This window comes from Erpetoichthys calabaricus, chromosome 2 (assembly GCF_900747795.2).
Source record: "Erpetoichthys calabaricus chromosome 2, fErpCal1.3, whole genome shotgun sequence".
NCBI classification, from domain to species: Eukaryota; Metazoa; Chordata; class Cladistia; order Polypteriformes; family Polypteridae; genus Erpetoichthys; species Erpetoichthys calabaricus.
In genome coordinates this window covers 310,449,150-310,475,266 of record NC_041395.2, presented here as the reverse complement: position 1 = coordinate 310,475,266, position 26,117 = coordinate 310,449,150, and the positions used below count along the sequence as shown (strand labels likewise).

At 37.4% G+C, this 26,117-nt stretch overlaps 2 protein-coding genes across 3 annotated transcripts in view; one reads left to right on the top strand and one right to left on the bottom strand.

Moving 5' to 3' along the window:
• LOC114647247 (cytosolic purine 5'-nucleotidase) overlaps positions 1-26,117 on the bottom strand; it is a 1,192,165-nt gene that overhangs the window by 411,120 nt on the left and 754,928 nt on the right. The window lies entirely within an intron of this gene.
• The window catches only part of LOC114647253 (WW domain binding protein 1-like), a 49,031-nt gene continuing 25,788 nt past the window's right edge, over positions 2,875-26,117 (top strand). Inside the window, exon 1 of one of the 2 annotated variants that reach the window (XM_028795902.2) lies at positions 2,875-3,108. In XM_028795902.2, the coding sequence (XP_028651735.1) occupies positions 3,028-3,108 (81 nt within the window). In that variant the 5' untranslated portion in view covers positions 2,875-3,027. Of the gene's footprint in view, positions 3,109-22,302; positions 22,403-26,117 lie in introns of those variants that run through there. The other variant, XM_051922185.1, reaches the window with a different exon arrangement.

Sequence of the window (26,117 nt, the reverse complement as noted above, 5' to 3'; positions counted from 1 at the left end):
TGAACCACTTTACCATTCAGTCTTCCAGTTGTTTACCAATGGGTTTTATTTTTTTATAGTTGACAAAAGTACTTACCACAGCGTTTCTCAACCTTTAAGTACTTGCGACCTGAGTTTTCATAACAGCTTTAATCGCACCCCCCTATAGTTTTTTTTGGAAGGAGCCCACTAATACCAATTTGTTCTTTTTTAATTAATGATATATCATAGACTGCGGTGGGTTGGCACCCTGCCCGGGATTGGTTCCTGCCTTGTGCCCTGTGTTGGCTGGGATTGGCTCCAGCAGACCCCCATGACCCTGTGTTCGGATTCAGCGGGTTGGAAAATGGATGGATGGATATATCATAGATGCATATTTTATTATACCTACTTAACTTTTATCGACATTTATCTACCTCTATATTTATTTTTCTAGTATCAGAATGTAGTTTAAGTTCATTTGTTTTGGTTTCAATAGATTTATTTTTCATATTTTCGATTCTTGTTTTCTTTTTTTCACATCTTCGCGCCCTCCTAGGGGGGCCTGCCCCACAGATTGAGAACCACTGACTTACCATGAAAGAGTCTACTGTATATCCTGATAACACTGAAGACAGTAGAGGGTCAACCCAACTGCAGCATACTGGAGGGAATCAGAGGACCCTGTTAAGTTTTAGAATCAAAATAGCAAAGCCAGGACATAAATATAACATTTCATTGACTGCCTGGTGATCCATTCTGCATCCCATCTTACCTCGCAGCTAATGCTGTCCAGATATGCTCTGGCTACCCGCAGCCCTATATTTGAAATGAGCAGGTTGTGACCTGTAAGGGGCATTGCAGCACCCCAAACCCCAGATACAACTACACAACATAGCCCCCACTATACTGGCATCGCTTCCAGGTAAGGGTATGGGGATTTATCTCGACCGGGATGTCCATACACCCCTGACATCCATCACGAGATTTATAAATGGAAGGAGTTCATTGTCTAAAGATAATCAGGTGGTCTGCATTCTGAGTTTTGTAGCAGGGTCACGGAGATGTGCAGTTATAAGTGATACCCAGGGCTCCGATCAGTTCAACTAAAAAGTTCAGTCTCCTGCTTGGTTTTGTGTCAAGATGTTAAATAAGGATAATTACGATCTGAGTGGAATTCTTTAACCAAGGTGATGAAGATAAAGATAATATTTCAGGACTCAGATCAGGATGATTACACATTAGGACATTAAAAAAATTGTGATGAGAACAGGTCATTCAGCCCAACAAGCTCGTCCTTCCTCTTCACCTAATTCCTCCAAAATAACATCAAGTTGAGGTTTGAAGGTCTCTAAAGCCCTAGTCTCCACTACTCTACTTGGTAATTTATTCCAATTATTTATCTGTGTTTTTTTGCGTAAAGAAAAACTTGCTAACATTTGTATGAAATCTGCCCTTAACAAGTTTCCCACCATGTCCCTGTGTTCTTATTGCAGAATTTATTTTTAACTAACAAGCTGATACCCACTGGGCTAATTCCTTTCACAATTTTAAACATTTAAATCATGTCCCCTCTTAGTCCCTGTTTGCTTAGACTGAAAAGGTTCAACTCCTTCAGTGTCTCCTCATAGCTCAAACCTCTTTTCCCAAAATCAGCCGCATCACTCTCCTGCTTTCTCTACTGCTGCTAAGTCTTTCTTGTTATATGGAGACCAAAACTGAACATAATACTCCAGGTGAGGATTCACTACTGCATCAAGTAACTTAAGCATAATATCCCTTGACTTGTGCTCCACACATTGTGATATAACCTACATCCTATTGGCTTTCTTGATCGTTTCTCTACACAGTCTGGATGTACCGTAGATTGTGATGAGTCCACCATGACTTTGCTTTCAAGTTTCGGACCTCCCATTGGGTATTCAAACTTAACATTTGTACTTCCTACATGTAATTCTTTATATTTACTTACATTAAATCTCACCTGCCACAAATCTATCCAAGCCTGTATGCTGTCCAAGTCCCAATTTAGATGACCTTACCACTTCTGCCCTCCACCTAGTCTGATATCATCTGCATGTTTCACTAGCTTATTGTCCAGATCATTTATCTACCTATATTAAAAAGAGCAAGAACTCCAGCACTTAAGGGACACCATCTTTAACCCCACCTAATTCTGAAGAGGTTTCCCTCACCGTAATCTTTTGCTACCAGTATTTGAGCCAAACACATGAAGTCTAAGAGGTTGCCTTGTCCCTGGAGTGCATAAGGAAAATTTCTGGAATTTGGCATAGCTCTTTTTTTTTAATGGCATTAGACTACTCATGGATGGTAACTAAATTTCCATTGACCTGTCCAACCATTTCTGAACTTTTTTTTGTATAGTACAGGATTGTGGAAAGATAGAGAAACCATGCGGACCTGACGGGCTGGTGCCAACTGTGGTAGACTCATCACGCAGGCAAATTTTCAGTTTTAATCAACTTTACAATATGCAAGGAGAATGGGGAGAACATGCAAACAGTACACAGTCTGCACCTCATTTATTACTACGTGTTGTATCCATTCCTCGAGTGTAAAACTTGATACTGTTTGTGAAAGAGGTGAATATCAGATGAACGCCTTACTGCACTTTACGGAGAAAATCAAAAGTGAAACGGTGTCCTCTGGCTTCTCCTTTCGGCTTTTAGCGGGGTTTGTGGTCAGGCAAAGCCTCATCCTGTCCCTTTAAATCCGTCATCAGCTGACTTCTCGGCAAACAAGGTAAGCCCGTGAAGTCGCGCCCAGTCGAGCCAAACTTGAGTGACAAGCGCGATGACGTCGTGGGGCTGGCCAACGGATAGCCAATGAACGGTGATGGATGGGAACTCTCCGAGGAAGTTTGTCCTCGAACGAACCAATGAGGAAAAGGTGAAGGCGGGGTTTGTCATGGCCTTGTTTCTAAGGGGGCTTCGGTGAAGTGGAGTTAAAACTCTTTATGTTAAGGCAGTCTAAGTGGACCCTCTGTTTGTTTCGGGTTCGCCACTTCTATGGCCGGATAGAAGAAAGAAAGAGACAAGAGGGAAGGAGATGGAGCGCCGCGTTTTAAAAATGGGCATCTTTTTGTTCAGTGCCGTGCCCGTCAGCTTTTCGACTGAGAGTGTGCCCGAGGTAAGTAGCGTTCGCTCGACGCCGAGTTGCCGTCTCATTGTTTGCCTTCTCTCTTTTTTTGGCTCAGTCAAGCTTTATAAATGTGGTGGTTGGCAGTCCGTGTTAAACGTGATATAGAGCTTTCTCATGTTGAAACGAATTCTTACTAAATTAATGTAAAGCCCGGCCGGCAGCATTCTCGGAATCACTGGCCACTTTTAACAGGAGGGCTCCCTCGATCTTCGGAAGTGGGGCTTGACAGGTCTTGTCTTGTTCGACCCACGGTGTAATGTGGGCTGGCCGTTTTTGAAATGACTGCTCTGCGAAACTCACATCGCTGACTTTTGTTTAATATTTGCTTTCCTTGTATTTGCCAAGCAAATCGCATTTTAGTACACGGTCACGCAAACGCTACACCTGAACAGGAGGGCATAGAAGTGGAGAAACAAGTTTGCTGACGATGCAAATTGGAGAATGGCTGATTTTTCAGACCTGCAGAAAAAGTAAACTTGAACGGCACGGATCCATACGACGAGAGTGGCCATCCTGTTATCCCGCAGACCTGAACTCCCGTTGTCAGCTAACTTTACTGCTTTGTTAATCCAAAGACAATAACACCCTTTAACTTTATTTTTTTCCCCAATCGTACGTTGTCACGCTATTATTAACATGATTTGATATAATGCCTTCTTAAGTACATTTGTTCTCTGGTGCTTTATTTTATAGGCTGTCCTTCAGCATTAAAGATTCAAATGATTTAGCGAGGGGGTTTCCAAGTTCAGTCCTGGGGCACCACTGTGGCTGCCGGTTTTCATTCCAACCAGGTCCACAAATAAGTGGTTCAGCCTTACTTCTGAATGATCTAATTGTTTAATCAGTCTTATTTTACATTCAGAAATTTGTGCTAGTATTCTTACATGTAAACAGAATTCAAAAATGTGCTTGCTTTGCCATATTAACTTTATTTCACTATATTCTTCTTAATTCAACTTTTACATTTAATTGTACCCAGATAACTGGTGATGAGTCATGCAGGTGAAAATGACACTAGGGCTAACTAATTAACAAGAAAAGGCTTAATGATCTGAACTTCAAAAGCAAAAGTAAAGGAAAAAGAAAACTTACTAATGTCGCGCTCACACACACAAATGCTTGCTACCTGCCCCTTAAAATTTGTAAAGTCCATTTTCTATTTTCTAAATGGACACAAATGCTGGCATAAACTGGGAAATAACTTGTTTAACATAGGTAGGACTCCAGTTAAAATTAGAAAGTTGTTGAGATTTGGCATTAAGGTGGTCTGCAGGACTAAACTTGAGGACCACTTGGGTAAGCCTTTTATTACTATTTACAATGCAAATCAAAGTTACATTGAAGTAGAGGCTTTGCGTTAATAATCATTGCCATTTGAACCTGTGTCTGCACTGCTTACCAGTAATTGTCAGTGTTTAGATGCAGTTTAAGGAGCAAACTTCACCAGTCTTATTCCAGCAGCACCTTATAGTGCATTCTGCCACAATTATTATTAACAGCTCGACTAACGGAGCTACAAACATATCTCATACATTCATCAATGTATTTCGGATTACCCAACACCGGGGGTAGGCGAGCGAAGCGAGCAGGGGGCGGAGCCCCCTTGTATTATTATAACACTGCTCTTGTTTAGTCATGGGGTTGGCAAGCGGGTTGAGAAGCCACCCGCTGTCCCCTAAGTAATCATGTTATACAGACAACTTAAAATTTTGACCAAAGGGGTAGCATTAAATGTGTTTCTTACCAAGAAGCCAGCTATTACACAACACACCATTTTCAAGATTGTTTCCAGTGCTACTATTTCTCAAAATGAATGAATTGTGAGTTGAGCCAGGTGGTCTCGCCAGAACATTAATGACACATTTTCGCATCGCAGATAATATGCACTTTAATAGAGTGAAAATGCTTTCAATTTCCATAAGCAAATTCATTCTCTGAATGCGTTTATCACAATGTGCGTGCAGTGAACTGTTCTGATTACCTTTGGAAAACTGGATGTTGCTTGGAGTTGAGCTCTGAGGTTTGCCTGTTCAACCACAGTGTAAGGAAATCTTGTATATCTGAATGACAAGTGGATAATACTATCCCATAGTTGGCTGGCATGGTACGACTCAGTGATGACTGAGAATCACCCGATTGGTCCGCTAGTTCTCGTTGAAATGCTCCTGTGGCTGAAAACCCAAGGGTGGACAGAATTTTCAAAGGAGCAAGTAGAGCTCAATTCCTCAGTCTGCCTTTGTAAAGCTGGCACCAGTTCACCACACAGCTCCAAGAGGATAACTCTCTAGGAAATCTAAATCGACTTAGGAGGCAGACATGGTCATGGGACAGGAAATCAGTATTGTCTGTAAATACGCAATCTCTTCTAATTCTACCATTTGCGATGTCATCTAACAATACTAAAGTTGGAATAGTTTGCCCATTTCGTGCACTATTATGTTGTTATAGGTTGATTACAATCAAATGCCTTCAATTTAAAACCATATTCAATTAATTTGGGTGCATTTGATAAGGCCCACGTCATAGATGCGAATATTTAAAAAAAAAAAAAAAAAAAAAGTGAGCGTAACCATACAGAAACAGTAGCACTGCTTTGATGCTGGGTGCTGCTTGTTTACAAAACCGAGCAGAAATGCGCAGTACTCATGGTATGAGGTTGCCATGTAAAGTTGCGTGGCTTTACGCCAAGTTTAGTTTTTATACATCTTGAAGTGAGTGTGGAAATGGGTACGCAATATTTCTGTGCGTATGCACCTTTTATACATGAGGCTCCCGAGTTGCACACAATACTCCTGATGCAGTGTATTATTTTGTCTGAGATTAATGCTTCTTGATTTATATTCCAGCTGTTTTTAAGCTATAACCTGGCATTTTATTTGCCTTTTTAATAGTTTCTGCACACTGCTTAAATAAGAAAAATGTTTCAACGTAAACAGCTAAATCCTTTACAAAGGTTGCTTCCGTTAGGGCAGTGTCTCCTATCTTGTATTTGTAATTGGTATTTCTTTTAACCACGTTTTCTACATTATATTACATTTTCCAAATGTTCATACAGTTTTAAGTCTTGTCATTGCCTTTTTGAATTTTTTTTTCTGCCCAGTGGGGGCTGAGTGGTCTCATGGCCTTGGAACCCCTGCTGATTTTATTTTGTTTTTTTTCTCCAGCCCTCTGGATTTTTTTTTATTTTCTGCCCTCCATGGCCATTGGACCTTACTTTATTCTTTGTTACTTTGTATTGCCTAATCTTATTTTTATATTTTTCTTCATCATGTAAAACACTTTGAGCTACATAATTTGTATGAAAATATGCTATTTCAATAAATGCTGCTGTTGTTGCTGCCTCCTCAATTTCTCACACAACCCCCAATTTTGGTGTCATCCGCAAATTTCACAGGTTTACTAACTGTGCTAAAATTAAAGTCTAATTTAAATCAGAAAAAGTACCCCAGGACAGACCCCCTGAGGGACTTGAGTGATGACCTTCTCTGTTTATCTATAATCCTTCTCTCCTGCCAGTTAACCAACCTGAGATCCACTTTTGTAGATCATCTCTGGTGCCTACAGCTTATTTCAGAATTAATCTTTGGTGTTGTACTGTGTCATAGACTTTTTGAAAGTTTCAGTAAATTGTTTTATGCTTTGCATTTGTCAGCTGCTGCAGTTGCCGGTTTAAAACATCGAAAAGATTAGTTGGGTGAGATCTTCCTTTTATAAACACATGCTGGTTGTTCAAGTTTGTATGAAAATAATATACTAAAGGGCATCCTTACACAGTTGATTATTTTACCACAATTTAAACATGAAGCTTTGCTGTTTTAGAGACAATGTCAGTCACTTTCTGCATTGTTATTTTACATGTTCTCCCACTGTTTAAGTAGATTTTTCTCAGGTTTGTTCTGTTTTCAACCAAAACCCCTGGTGATAAGTGATTGGCATGTCTGCCCTTGTCAGAGTGCTTTCTGGAGAATTAATATCTCCCCCACCCCCACTGGTCCCCTGCCCAGGTTTGGTTATGTGCGTAGCCTGATGAATCCCATTAATGATTTGTTGTTTCTGTTCTGTGTCTTACCCAACATGACTTTTTACTGGAATAATTCACTAATATGTGTATATAGTGCTGGACAGTATGACCAAAATTCCATATCACGGTGTTTTTCAAAATTATACCGGTTTCACGGTATTGGACAGTGTTTTTTTTCCTCATGAATGAGTGGATGTTAACCACATTTTCCACTGCAGTTACTGGCTAAGAATAAACTATTCCACAGTCATGAGAATTGTACATTGTACAAAAAAAATTTTAATATGCACACAAGTATTTAATACAGATTTGCATGGCCCTATAAAGTGATAGTTTTCAAGGGGATGGCAGTAATGAAGAAAAGGAATCCCATTGCATGACAGATGCAGTCAAAAAATAGAGCCTTTTTATTGAACAAAGTTTGCAAACAACTTTAAACTAAAATTTTGACAACATATTTTCAACCATCCAAAGAGGCATTTAGACTTAGTAAAATATCCAGAGCTGCTTGTCAAAAGCTGTATTGCACTGAACATGTTTTGTAAACCAACTACACTTTGTTAATGTTAACAATCTCTGTCCACTGACACGTTAAAATGACTTTTTAAACAACTTTATCATCATTAAACTGCATACGTAATATTTAAACTAATAGATAATAATACAATAAATAATAGTGCAACTTCCAGTAATAATACTATTACTTCCAAGACTTCAAAGCCCAGGTGCATTACACAGTATTCACCAAATTAAAATAAAACAAGTGCAACTTGGTGATGACCTCTTTACCAACTGAACCATCATTAAGGCAAACTGCACTGATATGGCATACCTTGCCATATGGACCATAAATGCTTTATGTTAAGTGTTCTCTGGCCAAGTTGTTAATCACTACTTGCTTCTTAAACTGATTTCCTCTTGCACTAAGAGGAGGTTGCCGGCAGCGATCGCCGCACAGAATACATTCCCTTCATGATAATCCTGCTCTCTGAAAATGTAGAATGCTAAGATAAATTTTCATCATGAAATGCATTAAAGTAGGTATTAAACATGCACGGTAATGCTGCTCCCTCGCAGTATGGGGTCCCCAGGTGTACGTTCAGTGTAGAGAACTTTATGGCAGGTGTGACAATGCTCTATAAAACTAGATGTATGAATGGGTATCGCACAGGTTTAAGTTAAATATTGTGTAAATATTGGGTTTGTGATCTGGTGGTCGGAGACACTAACTCAGAATTCAATGGATGTTCTTCTGAGCAGGCTTTCTTTATTGCATGTGTGCTGTCTGTCTGACGTACCAAACCCCCAGTTCCTATCCTTTTTCTTTTTCCACATAGCCAAACATGATAAACGTCTTTGTGAAATTAAAACTAGTTATAAACTTAGACCACGGAGTGTTCAGAACTTTAAAAAATATTTGATATACATTTTTAATTATGTGATCTATTCAGGGTTGTGCCCATCCCAGCAAGCATTGTGTGCGAGGCAGGAGCAAATCCTGAATGGGGCGCCAGCAAATTGCAAGGGTGAATGTGAGCAATACATACACTAGCAGGGTCAATATAGCATAACAAAACCCCACATCCTACATGACTTTGAAAAAAACTGAAGCACACGAGTAAACCCACCAGAAATACATGCAAATTCAAGGTAGGAAACCCCAGGGACACCCTTGCGGCAACACAGCAGTGCACCCTCCACGCCACTGTGCCCCCACATGATTAATACATGCTTTAATGCATTTCATCATGAAAATGTTATCAAGTATTTATCTTGGCATTCTAAATGTTCAGGGAGCAGGAATATCATGAAACTAATGTATTATGTGAGGTAATTGCTGCCTGCGCCTCCTCTTAGTGCAAGAGGAAGTCGGTTTAAGAAGCACAACTGGGTCGGGGAACACTTAACACAAAGCGTTTAATGTGCTACATTAACTTATGACGGGGTTTGAGAAAATCTACTAAGTAAATATTCATTTTAAGATGAAATTTAGTTGACGATGTTCTACTTTAATGACAAATTACGAGAATAAAGTGAACATGTCGACTTTATTCTCGTCATAAGCGTTGAGATTAAAGTGGAAATGTCAAGAATAAATTCAATATGTTGTCATACTATTACACAGTACCCAGGTACATTACACAGTATTGAAAAAAATGAAACAAGTACAACTTGTATACCAACAGTATAGAAACAGCATTCACACATTTGAACATAATGGTCCACATCCAACCTTTGAAAACCAAACTATCTACAGACAACAGACACAGCTCCTTTTTTCGGCAAAAGTTCTTCTGTGTCATCCTGTTCAACTTTATCATCTGCTACAGCTTCAGTTTCAGAAAGTTCTCTGTCCATTTTCACCGTTGAATACCTCCACTAACGCATGTACTCCATTGCATTCATGTTTAGCGGTGCAGCAGTGAAAATAGGCTATTTAAACCGGTGTTGTGGTATAAGAAAAATCCGTATCATAACAAAAATAAAAAACGGTTTTTGATATGAACCGGTATAATGCCCAGCATTATGTTTATACACAATTCAGTATGCAAAAACAGGGTGTCAGGAGCCACTGCACTGATTTGGGTGCCCCATCCAGAATGTCCTTTAGAACGTGTTCTGGATGAAATGTTGAAAATCTGCCTGACAAAGGGTTCAGAACACTCCCCCAAAGAGTGCCTATATTTATATAAAAAAAAAAAAAAATTGGGAGTGGTCTCCCCTAGACTTTCTTGTATATTCAGATATGGGGATGGATATTTGGACTCTAAATAAATGGAAATAAATTGGACTCTGCAGCTGCAGGAATAAAAAAAGTACCACTTTGCCCCTTGTCACCACTGCTTTTTGCAGTCGCCATTGAGCCACTGGCGGTTCACTGTCGAAATGCTCATGAGATAAATTCTCAAGCACAATATTAGACTGGACACCTTCCCTTTCATCATCGCAGATCAGTTTAAATATCTAGGGGTAAACAAAGCTGTTTATCAACATTTTTGCTGTCTGCATGGAAAAAATTAAGCAAAGCTTGTATAGATAGCCTACCTCCATCTAACTTTATAGAAGAATTAACATTGTCAAGATGACTATCCTTCCTAAACTTTTTTTTCTATTTCAAAACATTCTAGTATACATACATCATTTATTAAGAAATTAGATTCAACCATAACCTAATTTATTTGGAATTCAAAACATCCACATATTCAAAGGGCGACCCAGTTTTTAATGTCTGGAAAACATTTGGGATGAAATCACTTGGAGATCAGTACATAGACAATGTCTTTGCATCCTGCGAACAATTGCACTCCAAAAATAACTTCCAGCAACACATTTTTCACTACCTCCAAATTAGAAACTTTGTTAAACAAAACCTGCCCAATTTTCCTCACCTCCCGCCTACCTCTATTCCGGAACAAATATTGATCAGTCTTGAGGACTCAGACAGCATCTTTGTAATATGTAAAAAACATTTTAAAGACCCACCCTTTCAAAGGTCCCAGAGTACAGTGGGAAAAGGATCTCTCACTCAGTATCTCAGAAAAGGAGTGGAAGGTAGCAATGCACAGAATTCACTTGAGCTCCATATGCACAAAATTATCTATCAAGCACATTTGACTCGTTTAAAATTGTCCAGAATGTTTCCAGTGCAAGATCCAACCTGCAAACGTTGCAATCAAGTTCTAGCCTCATTGGGCCATATGTTTCGGGCGTGCACCAAATTAACATCATTTTGGACCAAAATATTTAAATGCCTTTCAGACAGTCTTGGTGTCACAATCCCTCCTAATACACTAACAGATGTGTATGGTGTATTTCCATATGGGCTTAAAGTGGAGAAGGACAAACAAACTGTAATCGCCTTTACTTCACTATTGGCACGTAGACTTATCTTGCTCAACTGGAAGAATCCTAACTCGCCTTTTTTTTTTTTTTTTTTTTTTTTAAGTCAGTGGGTAACTGATGTTCTGTTATCTGAAAAAATTCTCATTTAGAGGATCTGTACAAAACATTTTCAAAACCTGGCAAGATCTAATCAATAACATTTTAGAATAAGCATTTAAATTGAGGATGCGGATTCTCTCCCCTCTTTGTTTATTCTATTTATTTTTATTCATTTATTAATTTATCTATTTACTTATTTTTACTAGTTTAAAGGGTTACTCTGTTGGCCTAGCTCTCTCTCATGGGTGGGGGTTGATTTGTTTTGAACCTAGTTTTGTTATACTTGACTTACTTGTATGGATTAGTATTTGATTTTAATAAAATCAATTAACTTGTTTATATAAAAAGTACCACTTCAGGATAGTGGAAATAGCTCAAAAGTTGATAGAAATATTTGTTTTGTACCTAATTACTAGTATGTATAATTTGACCTAACTGAAAGTGTACTCAAGTTAATGTGGTTTCTGACTTTTCACAGAGCTGCCTGGTAGATCCAGGTATTCCTGTTCTTACTGGGAGTGCTTATTGGAGATGTCTGTTTGATACTGGAAGTACTCCTGAATTAGGCCTTAGGAGAGCCTGTGACCCTCAGTCTAGGAGAGTCTTTAGTTGGGAGTGGACTGAGGATATGGGCTTACCTGGTGGAGAGGAGGAGGATCAGTGTGAAAACAAGCTTAAGAAGGGTAGGAAGGGGTTGAAGATACAGAAGTGGAATATGTTTTTATTGCTGATATGGATAAAGCTGAGAAACTTTGGGCCAAGAGTACGGATGCGCCAATCAAGGTTTTTAAGGCGGATACTGATTTTGTTACTTGATTGCCCAATTTTGAAACTATTCCCCACCCCCCAACTTTTTGCACTAAACTCCTGCATAACCAGTCACATAAGAGGCCTTTTTCTTATATTAAAGTGTATTTTTTCTTATAATTAAACTATTGACCACAGATGTTAACTGTTCACTTTTTATTAACAAAATTAAGTTCTGTAGGCTTTTTGCTCAGAGACCACAAAAATACTAAAATAAAATTTCCTTAAAATACATACTAGTAAAATATGTACAAACATTTATCCATGATGATCTTAAAACAATTTCTCTAATACTATATGTACACACACACACATTCAGTTACTTGGTATTGACAATTAAACACTGCTTAAATATAAATATACCTTTTACTTATAGGTTTTTAATCATGTGGTCAAATAACTTTAAAATAATAGATATTATTGAAGCAGATGATAGCAATGAATTGTAGACACAAATTCAGCCCAAAGAATCACAGTGGTGTTGTCCCTTTCTTGGTCTGCTAAACTGTTTGTGCTATTGCTTCGAGGTGCTTACCTGAAAGCTGTCACTCTTACATAAACTTTCTTTGATAAGTGGCAGTTATCTTGCTAAACCCCCATATAAGACTTTATATAGCTCAGTGAATGTGACATAAAGAGACATTAAAAGAAATGGTACCAATTAATCTTTAAAACAACATCCTTGGCTTTTTATTGAGTTTAAGAGGAACCATAAGCATAGATTAGTTAAAAGTAACAATGCGTGATATTTTAAAGATTATGGATCTATGTATCTCATGTCCAGCATGTAAATTCAAAACTAAAGAGAAACTGTAAAAGTTCTTACCTAATATATAGATTGGTGGGCTATCGAGCATCACTTTTTCCTCAATCTAAATTGGCCGATTTTTCACTGCAAAAGACTTGATCAGTAGATTATATATAGAAAAAAATATAGATATTTTTTTAATATATACACATTCTTAAGCCCCCAAGTCCAAAAGTCAGTCCCACCTACATTTGGCACCAGTTCATTATCCTACCCAAACTAATTCACACTGGAACCTGCATTTGTTTGGGAGGTATAAGGAAAACCCACATGGATATGGAGGGAATCTCTACACAGACAAGAACAGGGGGAAAGGTTTAAACACGGAGTCCTTGAGGCAACAGAGCTAACAACTCCTCATCATGCTGCCCCGTGTTTAATGTCTTTTAGAATTTCAAGTTATATCAAAATAATTATTATAAACATTGATATAACTAGCTACATTATACCTGCATTTTTGTGTGTGTGCTCCTCTTGGCATAGAAGGTTGAATGCATGAATTTTGTTCAGGGGAAAAAATGAAGTAATGTGTAAATAGTCCACCATGTTACACCATTCTCTTTTCAAACAACACCTTCTTGTATAATGTGTAGCCCCTAATGTTCCTACTAGTAGTTAGAATATTCTAAGTTTGCACACATTTCACAAAAAGAGTAAATGTACTAAATGTATTGTGATGATCAGTGAGCAGGCCATTATTACCCAAAGAAATGTTTAACAATCGGTATTAACAGATTAGTGTAACGTAAACGGACTAGAAGAAAATTTTGAAGCTTAGCATTATATAGTATTTCAGGTGCTACATTGATAAATCACAGTCTAGCAAATAAATACATAGGTGTTGATGGAAGATGTCTAGGAGGAGAGCAGCATCAAGATGTTTAATGTCGTTTGATCATCCCTTTACTCTTTAGTCTGACATCAATGGAGTAAATTTTTTTTCTCTCCCAGCATCAGTACTCCAAATAAAAATGTTTATTTTGTTTGTGCTGTGTATGCCACTAAATATACCATGTTAATCAGTGTATCTGTAGTGAAAAATGTTAACTTATTGTGAACTGACACAACAATGGTCTCATTACTAGTTATATGTACCTCATACAGGAACAGGCATTTAGAACCCAGAATTTTTGTCATCTAAATTATTAGTTCAATTGACTGATCTATGGTACACTTTTAAATACTTCATATATAAATACAATCTGTGTCGTTTTTCTCATGGAGTGAATATCACTGTTAACATGGTAGCACATATAGTAGAAAGATTTGTAGGATACTAAAGACATACTTATGAACTGAAGAGATTACTTTTAAACTCCAAGCTAAATAATTGTGTAGGAGCATGTCAGACATGATCTAATAAAAAGCAATACAATATAGTTAGAGAGGATCGCAATTCTGATTTCTTAACTAACATTTGTAATGTGATCTGTTTAAAATATAGAATAAAAAAGATGGCCAAGGGAGATGCAAATATGTGACAAACAGATAGAAATAAACTCTAAATGACATGAATGTTAATATTTTCTTTCTGTGATGAAAATGATATAGTAAAATAAGTATCATTTATGTTGCACTGATAATTGTGCTTTTGCATAAGAAACAAGATTAAGACAAAAAAGGATACAGTTGAACTCGAACCACAAAACTGCAATCATCTAAGCTATTGTGCAAACTGCTGTAGTTTGACAGTAATCATTCTTTCACACTGTTAAATTTTAAATATCAGTGTTTTCTGCTTCCACAAAGAAAATGATTAAACTCGGTTTTTCAGTGAGGGTAGAATTTTTATGGCTTCGGGAACCTTCGGTAGATTCTTGGTTGGGTCCATATAATGGTATACAGTAATTAACAATTCTGTGATTTTTGGTATATACATTTCATTCTAGAAAATATAAACAAATACGTTTACCAGTATTTTTTTATTTCAGCAAGCTTTCTTCTCAATACAGTAATCCCTCCTCCATCGCGGGGGTTGCGTTCCAGAGCCACCCGCGAAATAGGAAAATCCGCGAAGTAGAAACCATATGTTTATATGGTTATTTTTAGAATGTCATGCTTGGGTCACAGATTTGCGCAGAAACAAAGGAGGTTGTAGAGAGACAGGAACGTTATTCAAACACTGCAAACAAACATTTGTCTCTTTTTCAAAAGTTTAAACTGTGCTCCATGACAAGACAGAGATGACAGTTCTGTCTCACAATTAAAAGAATGCAAACATATCTTCCTTTTCAAAGGAGTGCAAAGCAAGCAGTCAAAAAAAAAAATCAATAGGGCTTTTTGGCTTTTAAGTATGCGAAGCACCGCCGGTACAAAGCTGTTGAAGGCGGCAGCTCACACCCCCTCTGTCAGGAGCAGGAAGAGAGAGAGAGAGAGACAGATAAAAAAAATCAATACGTGCCCTTTGAGCTTTTAAGTATGCGAAGCTCCGTGCAGCATGTCCTTCAGGAAGCAGCTGCACACAGCCCCCCTGCTCACACCCCCCTACGTCAGCGCAAGAGAGAGAGAGAGAGAAAAAGTAAGCTGGATAGCTTCTCAGCCATCTGCCAATAGCGTCCCTTGTATGAAATCAACAGGGCAAACCAACTGAGGAAGCATGTACCAGAAATTAAAAGGCCTATTGTCCGCAGAAACCCGCGAAGCAGCGAAAAATCCGCGATATATATTTAAATATGCTTACATATAAAATCCGCGATGGAGTGAAGCCGCGAAGCGCGATATAGCGAGGGATCACTGTACTCCTTTTCCTTTGATTCCCAAGTGAGCTTAATCTGGGTGAGGCAAATATTGTTAACATTTCATTTTTTACATTATTAGTGGTTTAGTTTTCTAGTTGCAGTGTTCAAAAATCATTGTCCATAGTAACAATGTACAACTTAACCATTTTTCAATCACACAGTTCTAATTTTAAACAACTGCTGTCAGTTCTTTAATATTTAGCACACATTTAGTACATTTGTTTTTTCTTGCTTAATGTAGTGTCTTTGGAATGTTTCAGAGTTTGAAGAACTATTTTTTACTACACGCAATAATTGTCTCATTACTGCATGATTTATTTAGCCTGTGTATTAATTCTTTGTCCTAAAGTGTCATTTTTGCTGCACCTCCAATGGGACATAAGATACTGGGCTGTTTTGTCTTTATTTTAGGCTGCATTGCAGCTGTTCAGTCAAGGTGAATTAAACACATCTTTTAATTAGATTCAGTCTCCCGAGTTACATTGTTCAGTTTTAAGTTTTTTTTTTTATGTGTTTTAATGTAAAAAGAGGAAAAAGATTTTAAATTAATATTTGAAAAGAAAGGGAAAAAATTTTGTAATTGTCAATCCTAACTGTAGAGCTTTATACTCTTCTGTTTTAGCACATCATAGCTACTGAGGCCATTCAGCACCAGGCACAGACCATGAATTTCCAATACTTGAGGCACTAGGCTACTGTGAGTTACATTCCCACACTGTACAGTACTAGTTAGCCTAACATCTCCCTTTTAGGATTAAATGCAACTTGGGGCGGGGACTATGAAAATCCACTAGGACTCGGGGTGAATGTGCAAATTTTACGCAAACAATGGCTGAGTCAGGAGTTGTCCCTGGGTCTGTGAGGCATTGGTACTAATTCCTTAATAAAACTGCCACCCACTCCAAATACATCTAAAATCAGAGATGAAGCTCTACGAAAATATTCCAATACAGGGTGAGGTTTGTCATTCCTTTTTCACTACTATAACCTGTTCATTATGGAAAAACTGATAAAACTGTACAGAAGACTATGGCCAAATCCTGAGTGGACTACTTATAATCTAATTCTGGGCTGCATGGACCAGAGCTTATCCTGGTTGAAAACGTTTTGTTCATCATTGATACTTAAATGCCATTGTGTGCTGCATTGCTATCATTAGACGCGTTTGCACAATCAAACTGGATCTGGATTACATGCCACAGATAGCTGTATATCCCATTATATGTTTATAGTGTCATTATTGTCACATGTGCAGAGTACAGTGAAATTCATACTTGCATGTCTAAATCAGCTTGCCACATGCTGGAAAATGCCCACAATGTGGATGAAAATTCTTTGACAAGGTGGTGCAGAGTCAGAAACATCTAACACAGGCTGGTTGTATTTGATGGACTTGATTGACTGTTGAACAGCTCTGCTGATTCAAAACTCTGATTCCTATAGTCCTTCCTTTGGGGGTAATGTGTATAATAATATGGTGTGGCATTTGCTTATTTTAGCAATTTGTTTGAATATGTAACCCTATGAAGGTGGGGAACAAAACACTGGTCTTTTTTTTATTTCTTACTTGTTGCAGATTAAATCTTTTAAGAGTAAATCTCTCAAATGTTATACTTCACTTATTCCACATACCTACGGGTGTGTTAAATATCCAGGTTAACTGGTGGACATTAGTACTGGGGAAGTTTAAAGCTTAAATGGATGTTTTGCCAGTTTAGCTGAGTAAGATTAGTGAGCTGTGTTTCTAAATGAAGTGCTAGTAAGAGTCAGTGTTTCTGTGAGGCCTGTACATCCACTTGAATTTCTGTTGCCTTGTGAAATAAGTGGTGAAGATTATTTTTCACTTTCAAGCCCAGTTTTACATGGCTGGCATAGAGACCACCTACATAAAATGGCAATGCCCAAGAAAATTAGAAGTAACTGGTTGTGCCCATGTAGAATGTTGGTGTCCATGAAAAAAATGTTTGTTTTAAAAAAAAAAAAAAAAAATACTGGCAAAAAGTTATGTCGCTGTGTGACAGTCCTTGTTGGCACCATGCTCCCTGTTTCATTTGGGACCCTCTTGAACCCGAACCGTCAATAGTCATGAACCAAGATAAGCGAGGCAAATGTGGACCCTCACATACAGTAAGGTGCGGGTTTTTAAAAAATGCTTTTATTAAAAACAATACAAAATCAAAAAGTACAATGCATTCAGTTATTCTATTTAAATAAATAAATAATTATAAAATTAAAAATGGAAAGTGGAGGTTAAAATTTAATCCAATAATCCTTAAAATGAGGTTAAAATTCCACAGCAGAAATTCTAAAATCTGTTTTTGTCATTAAAGTAGAATGTTGTAAACTAAACTTCATCCTAAAATCAATGTTTAATAGATTTTCTCAAACCCTGTCATAAGTTAATGTAGCACATTAAATGTTTTGTGTTAAGTGTTCCCCGACCCAGTTGTTAATCGCTACGCGCATCTTAAACTGACTTCGTATTGCACTAAGAGGAGGCGCAGGCAGCGATCTCCGCACAGAATACATTCACTTCATACAAATATTGTATGTTGTTTTTCAAGTAAGGAAGATGAGAGTTCATGTTGATTAGCACAGGTAAATAAGAATTTTACTGTACTCTGTGTCAATAATGACACATGCAAGCTGTCATAAACAACATCATTTATTTCTATAACATTTTCATAAATGGGATGTAGCTCAAATTGCTTTGCAAAATTTAAAAAATATTTATAAGCAAACAAAAACAAATTAAAATTACAATAATAATAATGAATAAATAATGCTTGCACTTGCCTAAAATAGATACACTAGGACTCTAATTTTCTACTGATATATCGTGCCATTTTTTTAAATCTCTAAAGACGAGTCAGTTAAGGTTGGATTGTTAGGGAGGACAGGAAAAAAAGCAATATTTTAAGTAGCAGAATATTCCTAGAATAATCAATCTTATTTGATAGCACAAACCAAAAAGTCTCAATGGCACAATTTTTATGCCGTCAGATAATGCTTCAGCATTCTATCCTTACTTTTCAAACCACTGACATTTTGTAAGAATTTTACCCCTCCTGTCTAGCTAAATGTAGCGTTGCAGCTGTTATGAGGTGGTGCGACATGTGTGACAATCCTTGGCATTATATTGCAGAATTTTTAAATAGAGTTTAATACCAGGAGTGGAGACATTCATTCTAGTTCATTCAGTTTTTATCCTTCTCACTGTGCTATCTTTATATGAAATATGATATTAGGTATTTGACAACGAAAAAATACATTTTACGACATGCACTTTCTGGCTTACTTCACCTTGCTTTTGTTCATTTTACTTAAAATGTCTTGAGTGGTATTTTTGGTCTTTCATTTGTAATTTGATAAATATAAATCTCAAAACAAATTCTGCTCAACACTATTAGTATATGTAAAGTTTGTCATTAATATTTGTAATAATAAATGCATTTCAATAGATTGTAAATAGTTTATACGTTCTGAAATAGTGTCCCCAAATTCCCCATTTTTAAATCCTGCACTTTCAGTAGTGACATCATACTTATTCTGTCCCAGAGCAATCCTTTCGTTTTGCACTGGTAATAACCTTGTTCCTTTCCAGCCTGTAGATTGTCTTAATGAAAATATTTAATAATTTTGTGCTCTGTAGACAGGTTTGCATTTGTCACTGGTTATGTCACAAACCAGCTGCTAAGAGAGAGGAGTACAATGTGTCTGGTACAAAGAAAGTAGCATAGAAAATGGAGAAGTATCCTTTAAAAGCAACTAGTACTCAATGTATATGATGTAATATTGCAATACATCTGAAAGGATATTAAATGTTAATTACTGAGTGCAGTGTGGCAGCTTTTGCATCTCTCATACCTGCCATCTGGTTAATAGTTTCAGATCCCTTCGAATATAATACATGTTACAATTACCCAGACTTCATATCTGCACAATGCAAGAGAGTTGTGTAGAATACATCTACATGTAACTTGTACCTGATTTGTGTTTCCCTGATGATTATTCCTTTGATATGTCATTCATTACCTTTTGTAAGGAATTGAATGACAGGTGTTTAGTGAATGAAAGGGACTTTACGCAGGCCTCCTAAAGGCAATCGCAAATGTGCACACACAATATATAGTTATACACTGTATTGTAAATAACCATAAATTCATGATTTACAATAAAAGTGGATGGTGGGGTTAATTGGGTTGAGAACTGCAGTTCAGCCCTCCATAAATGGGGGGTCTTGCTTGTTTAGAACTATAAATTGCACCATGTGCAATGGTTATTGTAAGGAAATGTGTTTATAAACATTGTGCAATCTTAATGATTCGATTCTAGTTTAGAAACACATTTAAGTCAACAAAGTTTTAACTAAATGCCTGTTGTTTTCCCAGTTTACATCAGCTACTGTGTTGAATAAATCGGTTTAGTTTGAGTGAACCTTTAATTTTCTAGAATGACTGAGTTCAGGTTTTGCAGTTATTACTTCTGTGTTGTGTATAGTGTTACTGCATTAGTTTAATCTGGCTTTTATTGTTTAAAAACCTGGCATGTTTAAAATTGTGTGGGAAGCTCATTTTGCTCTTTTATAGAATAAAAAGCTTTCATTTATTGCCATTCTTATCCCAATATGGAATTAGTACAAAACTAAAAATACATGATTCATTCAAGCATATTTAAATATCTGAAAGTAATTGAGGCAATGGGAAATGGTCTTAATTTGTCTATCCAGTTTAATGGCTAATTCAGAATTAGTCCAAAGACATAAGCAGAAACAGTCACGTATGTGAGACTCCTTCAAAACAACAGTGCAAAGGTTGCTTTACAGGACCTCTGAAATAATCTGTAATCAGTTGACAAGTTTGATTTCCCAAAGGTAGCCTTAAAGTCGGGATAAGTGTGTAGAAAGGAGGAGAGATCTGGAATTTAAAGCATCGGGTGTTTTAATGTATTTGACTTGTCTTTTAAAAGTACTTTTCATTCAGTTTTTTTGTTCAGCTGTTGTGTGCTCCATATTTTAATCCAAACCAAAATTACACAAACCGGTCATTAGATTTCTGAAAAAAATGTTTTAAGTGTATTGTAAGATAAGCAGATCTAAACAAAATATGCAGAATTTTTGTTCTTCAGGACATTTGCATTCATGTGATAGATAGATAGATAGATAGATACTTTATTAATCCCAAGGGGAAATTCATTCTCCAGCAGCAGCATACTTATACAAAAAAAAAAAGAAGATATTAAATTAAAGATTGATAACAATGCAGGTAAATACAGACAATAACTTTTTATAATGTTAATGTTTACCCCCCCATGGTGGAATTGAAGAGTCGCATAGTTTGGGGGAGGAACAATCTTCTCAATCTGTCAATGGAGCAGGACAGTGACTGCAATCTGTCGCTGAAGCTGCTCTTCTGTCTGGAGATGACACTGTTTAGTGGATGCAGTGCATTCTCCATAATTGATAGGAGCCTGCTCAGTGCCCGTCGCTCTGCCACTGATGTTAAACTGTCCAGCTCCATGCCAACAATAGAGCCTGCCTTCCTCAGCCATTTGTCCAGGCGTGAGGCATCCTTCTTCTTAATGCTGCCTCCCCAGCACACCACCGTGTAGAAGAGGGCGCTCGCCACAACCGTCTGATAGAACATCTGCAGCATCTTATTGCAGATGTTGAAGGATGCCAGCCTTCTAAGGAAGTATAACCGGTACCAATATACAGTAATAATTTCAGATTTTTTTAATTTTAGTACTAATTTTCAGTTACTGAATAAATTTAGTATATGCACATTTTTTAGATCAATCAATCAAAACCCGGTCCTGTTCAAAGGAGTGACATAACAAAGGAGTGAAACCACAGATATAAATTTCAAAAGAGTGACAACCATCCAAGTGGTAGGTGAGGCGACAACAATGTTTTGACGAGTGTACTTTCAGTTGTGTTCCTGCTCTCTGTTGAAGTAAGATAACAAATTATTTAATAAAATTTTAATCATAATTTGTCACTCCTTTGTTATGTCACTCCTATGAAGTGTCACTCCTTCAATACAGACCCATCAAAACCAAACCCTTTGAAACATTTGGGAAGGAGTCGATTCTCTTCCAAATGAAATTCAGGTCTTGGTGATAAATTGTATAGCAGCAAAAGTAATATACCTGACAAAGTGACTTGTTGACAAACATGATGTCACTAAAATTGCTCCAAAGAGTTGTGATGTGTTTTTTTTTTTTTGTTTTTTTTTTTTTTTTTTTTTTTTTTAAATGGTGTAAATGAAAGTATAATGATATTGATGTGGCAGTGGTGTTATAGTTAGAATTTGTTAGTGTTGGTTTAAGTGGCATTTGTTTTTGTTTTCCAGAAGTTTGATTATGAACACTAGTCTATTTTAATGATTTTTTTTTCTGCCCCATAAGTGTGCAATAGTTTAAACTTAATAAGAGTGCAATTATTCCTATTTAAGGCAGCTCTTAATGTTGCTTTGTCATTTTCTTCAAATTTTTTATTTTTTTGGTGGAATTTGTTTAGCATATTTAAGTCCTTTGTCATCAGTGGCCTTAATTCACCTTGTGATGTTATGTTAAGTGTTTTTCTTAGCATTGTATTTCACTTTAATTATACATGCAGACTGTTCTCTCAGCGGTCTTTAAACTCCTGAAATATCAAACACCACCTAGCTGTGTACAGAGATGCATGTGCTGATGTCATTACAGGAGGACACAGTGCTTTAGAGTGTCAGCAGGAAGGGTGCACTGGGAGCTTCTGGGGATTTAACAGTGCGTGTCCGAGTCTGTTTACTTGCATTCTTTGGCACAGAACCCTTGAGTTTAAATGAAGTGGTCTCGCCATTTCTATAGAAGCTACCAGCACACAGATGGACTATTGGCTTGAGAGGTGTGCTGTCTGGATAACTCTGTTCTGGGCCCTGAAAGCACACCAATTCAAAAATGGCTTTCCTTCTTGGAATAAGACAGGTATTCTGCTCACATGTTTGAACTTTTGCAGTTTGTGTAAATATTTAGTTTGAAGACCGTATTCCTTTAAGAGACAGTGCATTGAGTGTGCAGCTGTACTCCATTAAAGACTGTTTAACTTCAATGTGTTAATAATTATGTAATGCTTTTGAACTATTGCAGCCTTTACAAAGTGTTTTTCACTGTAGCAGCTTTATTTTTTAGAGCCTTAACAAGAAGAGTTTGATATTTTTGGATGTACCTTTTTATTGTAAAAAAAAATAAAATATATAGTGCTTTAATTCTTTGTAAATCTGTACTAGGAATTTTTCAATTATAAAGCTTTTTCTGTAAAATTTTATTGAAATTAACTATTAAATGTTCTTTTAACACTTTTAGAGAAATTATTTGTTTTACATTTTTAATTGATTTATTTTTGGTACAGTGTTGTGGTCAGTCTATGCATTTTTTTTGCATTTTAGCAAGATTTCATTGCCTGTGATAAATGTAAAGAATCTAATGAGTGGTTCAGTTACAGAAAGTGCACTGGCTAGTGCAGGAAACACCATTTTTTAGGAATTTTGTGCATGGACTCTATTTAAATCCTTTTTATTGAAGACTACTCAAATTTTTATGAAGTTTTTCTTAGTTTGTCATAATTTCTTAATTCTTATGACAAACATTTCTGTATCCCTGATTAAGTTACACTAATATAAATTGAGTCCATATACATGGCTTCAAATAACGATAGGCAATTGTTTGAGGAGGCTGGATACAAAATGTCTTCTGAAAAAACTACTGAAAACTGACTCTGTATAGTCAATCTAAGGATACCCTTTTTGCCTGACACCTTTTTGGACAAATGAAAAATGTAGTGACTTGGAATGAAAAATTCATTTGATTCAAAATGATGCTGACACACATTATTTTGTGATAAGGTAGGATGTCCATATTTGTCTATTATATACAGTATGATGTTTAGTGGACATATGATGTTATGCTTCAGTATGCTTTACAAACATGCATCTTTACAGTTTTCCCTTCTAACTGATAACATTTCTCAACTACTAAGTTACTGAATTTTTAAATTGAACTGCTTTACATACATTTTTCAATTGTCTCGGATTCTATTCCAACAGATTAGGCTGTTACACAAGGGTAACTCGCAGCAAACTCTAGTAGGCACTAAAGTTAATTGTTTAGCTCCATTGGAGGACCCCTTTTTAAGAACCCTGTTTTACAGCTGTTGTGAAGAACAAAATATTATGTAGCAACATACATGAAAATTCATTAAACTGACCAAGACTGAATGTGGATCCTATTCTAATGCACATACCACTTGTTTAAATTGGTAGCATTTTATGTAGATGGAACTTTATTTGTCCACATGGGGAAATTTGGCAATATGTATTGAGTACTGTATAGTATTAATGAATGTTTTTGTATGTGTGAGTGTATTTTTAAATACTTGTGTGACATTCATGTAATTGGGTTTACTTTATCCTAGGAAAATTGTTTGCTCAAACTAAAAACGAAACAAAATGATTTTGTAATAGTGGCTCACTGCCCATTCTTTCTTTTTTAAAGAGAATAAACAACATAAAGTTGCCCTCCTGTTTATATAAAAAAAAATCTGTACTTGTTACACAATTAAGTGTTGCTGTGTGTGCCATTTTTTGTTACTGAATTTGGTTACCTTCTTATTCTTTTTTTCGGCTGCCCCCGTTAGGGGTCGCCACAGCGGATCATCTTTTTCCATATCTTGCTCTGTTACACCCATCACCTGCATGTCCTCTCACCACATCCGTAAACCCTCTCTTAGTGCTGCCAGGCAAGAGGAAAAGAGGAAGGCCTATCTTTAGCATCCTTTTCCCAATATACCCAGCGTCTCTCCTCTGCACATGTCCAAACCAATGCAATCTCGCCTCTCTGACTTTGTTTCCAAACCTTCCAACCTGAGCTCACCCTCTAATGTACTAATTTCTAATCCTATCCATCCTTGTCACACCCTGTGCAAATCTTGGCATTTTTAACTCTGCCACCTCCAGCTCTGTCTCCTGTTTTTTGGTCAGTGCCGTCATCTCTACCCCTTATAACAAAGCTGGTCTCACTACCGTCCTGTAGACCTTCCCTTTCACTCTTGCTGATAACCGTCTGCCATAAATTACTCCTGAAACTCTTCTCCACCCATTCCACCCTGCCTGCACTCTCTTTTTCACCTGTCTTCCACAATCCCCGGTACTCTGTGCTGTTGATCCCAAGTATTTAAACTCCTCCACCTTCGCCAACTCTACTCACTGCATCCTCACAAATCCACTCGCCTCCCTGTCATTTACACACATGTATTCTGTCTTGTTCCTACTGACCTTCATTCCTCTCCTCTCTAGAGCATATATCCACCTCTCTAGGGTCTCCTCAGTCTGCTTCCTAATCTCATTACAGATCACAGTGTCATCAGCAAACATCATAGGACTCCTGTCTAATCTCATCTGTCAACCTGTCCATCACCATTGCAAATAAGAAAGGGCTCAGAGCTGATCCCTGATGTAATCCCACCTCCACGTTGAATGCATCTGTCACTCCTACAGCAGACCTCACCACTATCACTCTTATATACTTCTCTGCCACCCCTGACTTCCACATAAAATACCACAACTCCTCTTGAGGTACCCTGTCATATGCTTTCTCCAGGTCCACAAAGATGCAGTTTCAACTCCTTCTGGCCTTTTCTTTACTTCTCCATCAACACCTTTAGAGCAAACATGGCCTCTGTGGTGTTCTTGCCTGGCATAAAACTGTACTGCTGCTCACTAATCATCACCTCCCTTCTTAACATCCCCCTTATTCTTAAAAAAATCCGTACCAGTACACTTCTTCTCCACTCCTCAGGCAATCTGTCACTTTCAAAGATTCCACTAAACTGTCTGGTTAAAAAGTCAACTGCCATCTCTCTTAAACACCTCCATGCTTCCACAGGCATATCTTCTGGACCAGCGGCCTTTCCATTCTTCATCCTCTTCATAGCTGTGTTTACTTGATTCCTTGCTAATCTGTTGCACTTCCTTATTCACTATCACCACATCATCCAACCTTCTTTCTCTCTTATTCTCTTCATTCATCAGACTCTCAAAGTACTCTTTGCATCTTCTCAACACACTTGCCTCGTTTGTATGTTTCTGTCTTTATCCTTTATCACCCTAACCTACTGCACATCTTTCCCAGCTCGGTCCCTCTGTCTAGCCAATTGGTACAGGTCCTTTTCTCCCTCCTTAGTGTCCAGCCTCTCGTACAGCTCATCATACGCCTTTTCTTTAGCCTTCACCACCTCTCTCTTCACCTTACGCCTTGTCTACTTTCTGAAACTTTCTGATTATCCCACTTCTTCTTTGCCAACCTCTTCCTCTGTATTCTCTCCTGTACTTCCCCATTCCTCCACCAGATTTACTTTTTCCTCCTTCCTCTGTCCAGATGTCATGACAGCAAGAAGGGTGGCTGGCACCCATACTACATCTGCTGTAATTGCCCAGCTGTCTGGTAACTCTTCACTGCCACCCAGTGCCTGTCTTACCATCTCCCTGAATTCAACCTTGCAGTCATCCTTTTTGCAACTTCCTCCATTCGATCACTGGGTCTGCCCTCACTCTCTTCCTCTTCTTGATCATCAACATCACACTCACAAGTGCGCTTAATTTTTTTGGCTGTTAATTTGATCCAGTTTCCTGTGTGTGATACATTT